The 12,746-nt window shown below is 32.7% G+C and overlaps 1 protein-coding gene across 24 annotated transcripts in view; it reads right to left on the bottom strand.

Annotated features, from left to right (window-relative positions):
* Nucleotides 1-12,746, bottom strand: part of LOC148613996 (E3 ubiquitin-protein ligase rnf213-alpha-like) — a 146,888-nt gene that overhangs the window by 34,510 nt on the left and 99,632 nt on the right. For 23 of the 24 annotated variants that reach the window (XM_088587701.1, XM_088587696.1, XM_088587704.1 and 20 more), the window contains 12 exons: nt 11,787-12,003; nt 10,847-11,354; nt 10,371-10,518; nt 9,586-9,926; nt 8,806-8,972; nt 8,127-8,438; nt 6,685-6,899; nt 6,054-6,153; nt 5,184-5,284; nt 4,418-4,591; nt 2,506-2,763; nt 103-211 (listed from right to left, as the gene is read on the bottom strand). In XM_088587701.1, the coding sequence (XP_088443827.1) occupies nt 103-211; nt 2,506-2,763; nt 4,418-4,591; nt 5,184-5,284; nt 6,054-6,153; nt 6,685-6,899; nt 8,127-8,438; nt 8,806-8,972; nt 9,586-9,926; nt 10,371-10,518; nt 10,847-11,354; nt 11,787-12,003 (2,650 nt within the window). The remainder of the gene's footprint in view (nt 1-102; nt 212-2,505; nt 2,764-4,417; nt 4,592-5,183; nt 5,285-6,053; nt 6,154-6,684; nt 6,900-8,126; nt 8,439-8,805; nt 8,973-9,585; nt 9,927-10,370; nt 10,519-10,846; nt 11,355-11,786; nt 12,004-12,746) is intronic. The other variant, XM_088587712.1, reaches the window with a different exon arrangement.

Genomic DNA, 12,746 nt, shown 5'->3' with positions numbered 1-12,746 from the left:
TTTAAAACGTTCGGACACAAACAAGATTGAGTCAACTTCATTATCATAACGAATAGTTGTTTTTTTATTTTTGTTTTTATTAATACACATGAAATACTTTACCTCCATGCACTGGAGAACCAGCAAGTACAAATCCGTCATTTCTGTCTGACCACACAGCTCAACCATACCAGAGAAATATTTCAATAGCAAGTGCTTGATGTTGCTCCCCCTAATAATGGTTTAAAAAGCTCATTTAAATGGAACTATACAGTTATTTTACAAAAAATACAAAAAAACAAAAGACAAAGGAATTTGAAAAAAAAACTATAGAAAATCTGAGAAATATCTGATTGAAATGTGTCATATACATACACCTCTTCTAGTAGCATTGTCGTGTCTCTCCGTAAACAAATGTAAATTTCATGTTCAAATTTAATATATTAACATATTTGCACTTCATAAGTGAAAAAAATATCGAAGCTTTCGCAATATTCACATGCCTGTTCCTTGATTAAAAATAAAATTAAACATGTAAGTACAGCATTTCCAAAGGTAGTACTAGTATGTTCTAATGAACAAAAGAGAAAAGGTAAATAATGCGCGACTGTCGCTTGTGAGATAAAACTGAGCACTAAGTCTAACATGTAAGAGGACGCACAGAGATACAAGTTTGTGTTCTTTTTAAGCGTACCTTGAATTTAGTTATCTTAGTCCCGGAGAATAATTCACATTACATATGACGGGGAGCCACTGCCTTGTTTATTTTCCAGCTTATGGTATTTTTCAGATGTAGATGTACCCCTTATGAGTAATTTTTCATTTCTGTGCTTTGTAATGTAACAAGAATATATATGGTGAAATGACAAAGAGATAACACCCCACCAGGATACAAAATGTCAGCTCAAGGCTGCCCATGGTTTTTCGACGACAAAAACCCTCATGTGAGAGAGAGTAGACGGCAGCTAGTCCCAAAATAACATTATACACAGTTACAGCAAAATAGTTGGCCAGAGCCTCCAGTAGCATAAAATCAAACTAAAACTGAACACGAAACAAAAAAAGACATGCAGATACCAGAAATTCCAGACTTACAAAATGCTGGGATTTTTAATCGACAACATATTTGTCCAGTGTGGTGGATGTGTTTTTCAACAAACGGTCGGCATTTCAATGGGAACAAAGTGTGCTCCTTTACTTGCTGACCTATTCCTTCACTCTTATGAGGCTGACTTTATAGCTGATCTGATCCGAAAGAAAAAATTTCGTTTGGCTAGATCCTTCAATCTCAGTTTCCGCTATATAGATGCCGTATTATCTTTAAACAATCCTAATTTCGGGGATTTGATACATTGCATCTACCCAAAAGAACCTGAGATAAAGGATACTACAGACACTGTAAAGTCAGCTTTATATCTTGACCTACACTTAGAAATCGGTGTTAAAGGAAAACTATTGACCAAACTTTACCACAAACGTGATGACCTTTCATTCAAAATTGTTAACTTTCCTTTCATCTGTGGCAACATCCCCCTTCCGCTCCTGCGTATGGAGTGTTCATATCACAACTCATACGTTATGCCAGAGCTTGCCGAAACTACGCAGACTTTTTGTATCGCGCTAGAACTCTAACAAATAGGCTTCTGGAAAAAGGTTTTGTTCCTAAAAGATTGAAGTCATCACTACAAAAGTTGTACGTGGATTGCTATGGCGTATCCATCAGCACCATGAAAACTGATTTATTCAACGGGTCATAGTTTTCCTTTCCTCGTTTGTCTACCCGGGACTTGACTTTTTATGAGCAATTCGGCGGGTGTTTCTAGAAAAGCAGAGGACGCTTACCCTACCGGTGCACTTGGTCCATGCTCGCAGTTTTAGTGGAGTCCGAGTTGCTCATTTACTTTTGTTACTTTGTATGTATGATTTTAGTTACTTTATATTCTTTGTTGGGTATGTCTGTTTTCCATGTCCAGTCTTTGTCCCAGGATTACATTCTTTTGATTACCGCTATAACCTTGGTTCCCTTGATTACACTTTAAACAGGCACAAAATATGCGGCAGGGTTAAAATACTCTGGCGTAATCACAACCCTCCCTTTGTAAATGTGTGGGAAAAAAAATATTACACAACTAAATGCACTTAAAATCAGTTAAAAATGTCCAAGTGTCTGATTAAAACAGAGATAGAGAATCTGATTATAAGATTATAAGTTACACAAATGTACAAACAAAAGGAATACAAGTAATTATCTGACATGTCAGATATAGACCCGTTCAAATTTGTTTGTATTTTCATCCTAAGTTTATTTACGAAAACTTTTGATATTTTCATTTTGATAGGGTTAGCTCCTGCTCTGGTCTTATTTAAATAAGGTAAGCAGACAAACTGTTGTCGGTTAAAGTACTTCTTGGTTTTTAGACTTTAACAATTCCCGGTCTCGTTACATTTCAAATCGTAAATTTCGCACAAAACTTATAACGACATTGTTGTTTGCGCCATACAATGCGCATAAACAATAGTGTATACCTTGTTTGCATCATTTTCTGTAGCAGGAAAGACCTCACAACAGGGTTTGGGTCAATGGCATCTTTGAAAACAGTTAGTTGCCTTGATACAACCGTTTGTTTTCGTGAGCTCGAGTCAATACCAACAATATATGACAATAATTTATCTACCACCTCTGGTGATGGCATCGTATCTTCGGCAAAACAGAGCTGGGAAATAACCTCCATGAAAAAACAATTACATCTTTCACGAAAATTTTCATACTTCAGAACTTCTTCTCTGAAATTTACATTTGCATAATTTTATCAATAGTAATATGAAAAGTAAATAAATGCAGACAATTCGTTAACTAAGAAAGTTTCTACATATCTACTGCGTCCACTTGAAAAGTGGCTATATGAAGATAAAAAAGAAGACCACACAGTGTCCATATTAAAAAAACAACTTCAGTTCTACTTTTTTATCGAGAACTATGCAAGAAAATGGATAAAACGAGAACAAGACATTGCTTCTATGTCAGATTGGTTAAAGGCCGTGAGGTCTTTAATTTTGAAACAAATGAAAGTTTTAAATAGGTCTATGAGTGCCAAGGCTACATCAGTTTTCAAACCCCACGAAGTAGCAAAAACATTGTCTACTACACATGAAAAGTATGTTGCTGTACCAGCAGACAAAGCCCAAAACATCATTGTTTTTTATCTGCAAAACGTTTTACATCCAATGTTTATTATCAGAGGTAGACGTAGAAAATAATAGCAGTGATAAGACCTATACTGTTACCACACTCTCCAAAGAAGAGTGTGTGCAAAACCATAAATCTGTGCTATCCTCTTTTGGTTTCTCTGTCAAGGACGATGATTGTGATTTACCGTCTACGTACTGTATTCCTAAACTCCACAAGAATCCATACAAACAACGTTTCATAGTTGTATCTGCAAAATGTACCACCAAACCTCTTTCAAAACTCTTAACTTCTATACTCACAATTGTCAAAGAGGGTCTGCAGTGCTACAACAACACTTGTTACTCCCGTAGTGGTATTAATTCAATGTGGATCCTGAACAATTCGAAAGACACAATCAGTTCAAGACTATTATCTGAATATAATAGCATTAAAACCTATGATTTTTCAACACCGTATACTTCTATTCCCCATACTCAGTTAAATCCCGACTTATCTTTAAACAATCCTAATTTCGGGGATTTGATACATTGCATCTACCCAAAAGAACTTGAGATAAAGGATACTACAGACACTGTGAAGTCAGCTTTATATCTTGACCTACACTTAGAAATCGGTGTTAAAGGAAAACTATTGACCAAACGTTACCACAAACGTGATGATATTTCATTCAAAATTGTCAACTTTCCTTTCATCTGTGGCAACATCCTTTCAGCACCTGCGTATGGAGTGTTCATATCACAACTCATACGTTGTGCCAGAGCTTGCCGAAACTACGCAGACTTTTTGTATCGCGCTAGAACTCTAACAAGTAGGCTTCTGGAACAGGGTTATGTTCCTACAAGATTGAAGTCATCACTACATGGTCATCATCATGAACTCGTGGATCGTTATGGTGTATGCATCTGCACCATGACAACTGATTTATTCAACGGATCATAGTTTTCCTTTCCTCGTTTGTCTACCCGGGACTTTTTATGAGCAACTCGGCGGGTGTGTCTATAAAAGCTTTCTCTAACGGTGCACTCGGTCCATGCGCCCAGTTGTTTGTGGAGTCCAAATTGCTCATTTGCTTTTGTTACTTTGTATGTATGATTTTAGTTACTTTATATTCTTTGTTGTGTATGTCTGTTTTCCATGTCTGGTCTTTGTCCCTGGATTGCATTCTTTTGATTACCGCTATTACATTGGTTCCCTTGATTACTCTTATTCATATAACAAATTTAGAAAAGCAACACTAAATAAACTGACCTATCATTAACTTCATCAGGATCATAATCCTCGGGTACACTCTTTTTGCATTTCAAACAAAACTTCTTTTCATCAATTTGTGTCATATAACACCTTTTGCAAACAACATGTTTGCAGGGTAATTTGACTGGCATGCTTTGTATCTCTTCTTCACATGAACTGCATTTAGCAAGGCTAAAAAATATACACGTATTCTAATATAAGTTGTTAAGATTCCGTTATGGAGAAAAAATTGACATTTCCATAGGTTTTATGTATTATGGTCAATTAAGAGAACTGAGTCGAGGCAATTTATTTAACCTCTCAAATTGAGTGTGCATTAAGTTGAATGTTTACATCTAGTAGAAAAAAAATAGCCATCTCATCTTATCGCCATGATTTGTCAATTACGTGTAGACAATAACGATATTTTCATAAGGAAACATTCTTCATCTTCTTTCTCAAGATTTTCTGAAGTCCAATTGAACATTCATTCATTTTTTTGCCCGGAACAACTAATGATAATTTACCTTTAATGTCCACTTTAACTATATTCTTAGTTTCTATTACTAAAACTATATACACATTTTGCGGTTCAGTAGGAACTAAAATAAGACTACTAACTCTCAAACTTCAAACTGTGACGTTCATGAAAAACCTATTCAACCTTCATTTTAATACAAAGGTTGACTTTTTACAATTCAAGCATTTTTTTACGGTATTCAAAATAGATCCTATTTGCTAATTCCAATTTTATGTAACTAAAGTATTTTAATTGTATTACAACCCAAAGCATTCTCCTAAAACTTCGATATTTTGTTTGACAAGATGATCTTCAACACTTTGGACAGAGTTCAGCATCTTCATATCAGTATTTTCATCTAATTTCTACAAAAGAATAAAGCAGATATCAACTTTTCAGAATTTAGTCAAACATGTTAAGTAAAAAATTTCCTGAGAGCCTCTTCTTATTCAAAACTTAACCAATTAGCTTAACATCTTGTTAAGAATTAAGATAAATTAGACTGAGTGATTTGCATTTAGAAGTCCGCAAAGAGGTTATTTCATTCAAAGTAGGCATTAAAAAAACAAATGCATGTACTGAATTAAACGTTCAACTTAATTCAAGAGATATATAAAAAGAACATTTTGTATTGGCCAAAAATAAGTAAAATATGTTCAAAAAACTTTACTGAATAAAGCTTAGCAAAATTTTGAAAGGCAATATGACGTTTAACTCTGTTATTGTGTTTCCACACACACACACACACACACACACACACACATATATATATATATATATATATATATATAAATCCATGTGCAGCCATCTTGTATTGTTTCCACGATTTAAAAGTTTAAGCAATCTTATCTGTCAAATAATAATGACTTTAAAACCTTCAATATTATTTTTGTGCATTTATAATACAATATAATACATTTAATAGTAATTGATGAGTAATTCTAAGTAAAATAAAAGATTAAAAAGGCAGATAATTGTGTATATTAAGTAAATGTAAGTTATGCAGATACATGTTAATTCAGATTTTCTCGCCTAATTATGTCATCTTTTGCGGTAATGACCGATAAAGTAAATGGTTCTAGGAATAAGACAGGGAAAGCAACAGTCATATGCATTTCAATATTATAAACATACGCTCCAAAGTTTCATGGATGCCATCACTTTAGCCCCAATCCCTTCGGTGCAAACATTTTCAATGTAGAATTTAACCACCAGAGTCCGTGTCCACTCACACCTATCAATGTAAAATACCATATTCTCAATATCTTAATGGCATATTTTGAAATTTCAAGAATCAATAACTTACATTGCAGACATATAGCATATGGCAGACCTCCGTTTGTTATTTGCATACAAGATACGTTTGCTTTTTCTTCACTTACATACAGACTAAACTTAAATATTACATTATTTAGCACCTAACGGTAATATTTTACCAGTTCCCTAAGACGTTACTTAAAAGGATAAAATATTCGTACATAATCAGGAAATGAGATACAAGAAAATTTCTTGTTTAGATATATTCGATGTGAAATTAGTAGGAATTTACGTACTAATATTTTACACACCTAGCAATTTTTAATTCTGAAGACAATAAACGAATCTATAAAAGTTGATTATTTGAAGACATGATTACCCTGAATATAAGTTATGTATGTGTAATTAATTTCATAAATTTGATATTAGACACACAGTAAAATTGTTTTTTCCAAATAAAAATCATTGAAAAGTTATACCTAGCACTTTCTATAAAATTCAAACAAACCTTGATTTGTTTATTACATTCCCATACTTTGATTCATTAAAATGAAAAGGTTTCATTAATTGCATATTGCTAATGTCCTCAAATATCCTCTCAACAACTGGTCTAAATTTTGACACTCTCTCCTGCCAGTCCTTACGCCATTCCTCATCGGAAATAGATTTTCTGGCTGGCTGTATCTCTTTCAGCATTAGTTGTAATGCAAGTATATCAACACACTTAAAAGAAAAAAGAAAATTTAGTTTCTTTTTATCGTCATTTACCACAAAATACTGTAAAAAAACTTTTTTTCAATTGGTCATAAAGTATTTGGTAAACATTGTTTCTATTGAAATGATCAAAACCTCTTAAAAGCATGTTTACATTTTTTATATATCAATTTTACCTATTACTTTTGAAGCACTAAGAATGATTTTAGATTTCTTAATGTCTTCATGACGGGAAATAAGCTTAAAATTGTAGGGGAATATTCGGAGATTCCTAGATCACACGAAGACGCATAAATTGGTCAGCTAAAGGTCTCAAAATCTCCAAAATTTGCTCAATAAGATTACCCAGTAATGAAGTAAAGCTGCGTTCAATTGTTGACTGTTTGTCCGGCAAAACAATGACAGATCTGATAGCGCGACTGTGCTCTCTAACGTTACTATCAGAAAGAGTTCTCTCTGACACTTTTTCAAACAGCTTGACCATCATTTAACTTCAGGTTGAATTGGGTGGAATAGGCTCAACATGACGCCTATATTTCACGTTTGCAAAGGATTGCAAATTGTTTGGGCAGACACGTTGGCACCTACTGTTGTTCTAAGTTCACTCTGAATAATACGTTGGGGACCTTTCGGTTTCTCGATATCCGTGTTTTTATCAATTCATCCTGAGCCACAGTTGCTACTTCCGGACTTTCTGACTTAGGTACGTCATTTACATAATTGGTCATGTTTAAATGTTTTAAATAGCCTAGAAATTGTACTTTTGGCTTCTCTACACATACCAGCAATTTGGTTTAACACCAAATTAAAGCATGCCAAGAGACCGATTTCTTTCATTCATTCTAGGAGACCTTCTTCGAACATTCCCATTTATCAATAAAACATTGTTAACACTGAGTACTTAACTTACTTAACTGTTTAGATAAATAAAACATGTTCAGGAAAATGTTAAATTGTCATTAACGGCTATTAATGGCATTTTGTTTCAAGAAACGTATTATGAAAAAGATAAATTAAGATGACGTCATTTTTAAGCATACGTTAAGTACCTACATCAAGTGTTGACACAAAATCAAAACTTAACAGAGCCATGCCAAAACAATGCCTATTATTTTGTGCGCAATAGTTCTGCATGTTACCCTAAGGTTGTAAACTTTGATTAGTAATAATATATTTGATTCAAAAACTAAATGTAATATGTCTTAGTGGTTTCAAGTTGAATTAAATTTCACCTACCATGTCGTCTGAGGAAAAATTAATGTTTAGTGATTCTTCCTTTTTTGAAGCTTTTTGTTTTGATTTAACATCCGGTTTTTGAACATCTTTCTGGTTTTCATCCATCTTTTTAATTTTTTGTCGCTCGTCCATTTGAAGAATCTTTTCGCAACTTCCCGGCCAAACATGTACAACATGCGAAAAATTGTCAAATCTATGTGATGTTTCATAAAAAAATACATGCACGGCAGCAAGCAAAAATAAAATGTTATTTTCTGTCTCCGCATTTTTCGTGAGCACTTTATATCCACTTTTCAAAGTGTCAGTAACCAACTGTAAAGAACATGATAAAACTTATGTTGAAATATTATGTCTTCATTTGAGACACTTTGTAAGTTCTGATTTAAATACACCATCTTTGAAAAAAAAAATAATTAGACCGTTTCCTTTTAAAATAATATAAAATTCCGTGTTAATAACACTGAACAAAATATATATATATTCCCTACCGGTGCACCTGGTATATGCACTAAAATGCTCTGGTTGCTCAATTACTTTTGTTTCATGTGCGTATTATTTTTTTTTTATCACATTTTATGTTCTTTGCTGTTATTTGTCTTTTATCCTTCCCTAGTCGTTATCCCTTGACACTTTTCCACATATGACTGTTATTTTTGTTTTGTTGATTTAGCAATTGTACCTTAAGTTCTTCATCGGACGTGGATGAATACACCATGCTTATGAAGTCCTCAATGTAACACTCAAGAACATCGTATTGAAAAGTTTCGCCCAAGTCCAAAAGCAGTTCACCAAGTGGAAGGTTTTTCAAAATGTTCGTAGCTTCCATCACAGTGTCATTCACATCTTCTAAAGAAGTATAAAATTGAGATGACGTTTTTAAAGATACATATATCAGTAATTAAATAATTCTTTAAATACTTCATATAATAATGTTTGAACATTTTTATTTCCTATTACATTTATAAAATATGCATGGCAAATAGTTAAATTTTTCGATCGACAATAAATATCTAAAATGATTTTGAAATTCTGTATCAAAGTAACTAAATTTTGCACAAACTAAAGAGTTAATTCCCCTTTTTCTATAAATTTCACAAATATTCCCAATAAACTTTATACCATTTTTGGGTCGTGTAATCAAATTATATTTTAGGGCAAATATCAAAAGTATTCGTGTCCATTAAAAAGTGATGGAAGGTCACTTTCCATCAAAACCAATATAGTCTATAGATCATATACTACTTTTTTTAACTCAATACATTACATCCAATATATTGTGATAAGGGCCTGTCTTATATAAGCAATTGTATTAAAACATTGAAAAGTACAAAGGAAAACAAAAACAAAAAAAATACCAATCATATAGATATAGGGAATTTCGTTCTGCTATACACTTGTTTCAGAGAGTAACCTTTCATCTTCAGCATTCGAACATAGTACAAATTAATCGATATCATACCTTTGTGGTCTGCAGATCCTTTTATATTTTTCAAAACCTTCTGTATACTCTCATTTACCAACCATGAGAACGGCATTTTTGCTGTAAAGGATTTCCCGCCTAAACTGGTGAATTTCACAGTATATTCCTTCAACTCCTCGGCTTTTGTTGGTGAAATAATATCATTGTACGTCAGTTGTGTTACCTCAGGGTTGTTAAGAATTTTGTACCACAATGCAAATTTCCAATCTGAGACATTGTCTTTTATCGACAATGAAATGTTTCTGTTTGTGTCAAGAAATGCAAATACGGCTGATAAAATGGGCAATATTCGAGACTCAAAGCAGGTCAGAATACTGTTTCTAAAAATAAATTTGAAATTCTATGTTCTTATATGTCAATCGAAAGCAAAGGATACTCGTGCAAAAATTAAATAATAATTAGGTTTTAACATGTAAGTGCACTAGTTATTCCAACAAAGTAAAAATTGGTGACTTGAATTAAATGATGTCCATATGTTTGTATTAAGGAAAAGTTTAAAGTCTAATTATGTGTTCAATATGATAAAAATCATTCATCACTCACATATTACTGATATATAGATCCTATTAAAAAACATGATCATTTTACAATGCATTTGACTGTTTTATCTTTCTGACGCTGAACTATATAACTTTTAATTACAATGCAAACTTAATGACGTTTCCAAATATTAGCTCGGTGGAGTGTCTATATTAACAAAATTAAACAAAAAAAAAACAATAATATATATTGATTACCATTTATAGGAAACAAAGCAAAATTACCTAAATGTTCCAGCCTTGTGAATATTTTCATCTTTTGCAGCCTCATATGCTAGCCATCCATCTTGTGTCCCGAATGATCTTGATCTATTCTTTTCTGTTAAAAGTTTAATGACATGCTTACGAACGCCAGTAAGAAGTTGAGAAGAGTCTGAAAAACAAAATTCAAAAATTTAAGAAAAAGAAATTAACATGGATCAATTGGAAATCAGTAATTTCAGAACAAAAAAAAGACCAGGAAATTAGACAACAATAACCACTATTAATGCCACATATAAACAAAAAGAATGCACAAAGGAACGAAAATTACTCTTTTATTTGAATTCATGGTTTTTGTTATTGCTAAATTAGGAGACAAAACCATTTCTTTTCACTCTACGTGAAGTTCTATAAAAGCGTAAATTTCGTCGCATGTTTTCAAATGTATTTTTCCGTAATCAGTTTTCTTTCGCTTTCACTTCATTTTAAAGTATACTAACAAGTAGGATGCTCCAATATATCGAGCACACTATTCAATCTATCAGTTGATCTCGAAAGTGAGTCATCTGGATCTTTTACGGCTGCAAGACTTCTTTGTATACATCTCAATATCAATTTATTGATATCAAATTGGTGAACCTTCTGTTCTTTTGAAACGACATCTTGAATGACATCTTCTCTTCTATCTTCAAAACCATCGTTAGGGATTCTTACTTTCTCTAGAAACACGGTTTGTTTTCTAGAATATATTATCTCAGTAGATTTGGAAATGTCTTTGCAAATAGCACAATTTTCTACATTTGTTTCTGGTTGGTAAATACTTCTTCTTGGAATTTCTTGTATTTCACTTTCTTCCCCTGCGGCAACATCGGATTTAAGAAAATCATCGCATGAAGCTTGTTTTGAACAAATTATCTGGTATACAGATTTTCCATACATCTCCATTATTGGTGGAACTAATTCCATTGTTCGTAAATCGTCTATATGAACAGATTGCCAAACTGCACACTATATAAAAACACTCAGTTGTAAAAACAAAGACATTCTTCTTTTTCGTAGTAAAATCAGTAAACTATGTAATGGAATATCCTTTCAACAAAATAATATTTTACTATGATATGAACGTACCAGAAAAAAAACATTGTTAATGTAAGTCTTATCTAAGTTTTTGGTTTGTTAAATTTTTACAACATTTTAGGTTATAAAAATAGTTATAAATAGTCCAGAAATCGAACCTGTAATTCATTTTTCTGGCTTATATATAATGAATTATAAATATGTGGATAACAATCAGTATAAACTTTAATCGCCACCATTAACAGTGCTCAAATTAATTTTTTTGTAAGTACTTGCTTGTGAGTACCGCTGTTTATACCAAATTATTTACTCTATATTGACATGTAATCACCAAAAATAGTGTTGTAATCTCAAATCACTTACTTGATAACCAGAAAAAAATCCACCAGTTATTCCACTTAGTTGCACAAGGAGAATTATACGTATTTTACTTGTGATGCCGTCTTGAACAACTTCTTGTACGTCTCTTTGAATGGAATATCTAGCACAGGCAATCAAATCTACGTTCTGATCACCACATTCACTCTGAACGATAAGTAAAGTGTCCTTCGACTTTTTCCTGTTTTTCGGAAAGCATGACCTAAGAAAATTTCTGTATAATTAATTTTTAGACACATTAAAAATACAAAAATATACCGGTTCAGGCATAAAGTAAAGAGTTATGACAATCTTCACAAGTTTAGATAAAAATTAGAAATTGTATCTGGAATGAATCTTTACTTTTACATTAGTTACAGTATATACATAGAATGCGTTGGGGTGGGTAGATTGCTGATCTCAAAGTTTCACCCCACAGGTGCACCTGGCCCATGCTTCCAGTTTTTAGTTTAGTCCGAGTTGCTCATTTGCTTTTGTTACTTTCTATGTATGATTTTAGTTACTTTAAGTTCTTTGTTGTGTATGTCTGTTTTCCATGTCTGGTCTTTGTCTCTGGATTACATTCTTTTTATTACCGCTATAACATTGGTTCCCTTGATTACTCTTTCACAAGATCTGATCTCAAATTTTAGTCACCAAAATAGCCTTAATTGATCTTTACAGCACTATATTTACCCAAAGGTAAACTAGCCGTATAAAAGTACTCCCATATATTGAAGATGTAAATGCCATATTATCATATTACCATATATTTATTTTGAAGGGCAGTTACTCCTTAAAGGAACTAAAAATTAACGATGCCTTAGGTTTTCATGTTACGGGTTGACAATTGGAAATATATAATGAATTGTAACAACCCAATTTCATTGCTTCAGCATTCACAATTAAATCTGCTACCCATCAAGGTCATTTTTTTCCTGTCTATCTCTCAAAGTTTTATTAGGT

The sequence above is a fragment of the Perna viridis genome, chromosome 6 (assembly GCF_037379345.1).
Source record: "Perna viridis isolate PV_CMFRI_1.1 ecotype Kerala chromosome 6, ASM3737934v1, whole genome shotgun sequence".
In the NCBI taxonomy this organism is placed as follows: domain Eukaryota; kingdom Metazoa; phylum Mollusca; class Bivalvia; order Mytilida; family Mytilidae; genus Perna; species Perna viridis.
Note: the sequence above shows the minus strand (reverse complement) of the source record. Positions and strands in the feature narration are given on the sequence as shown.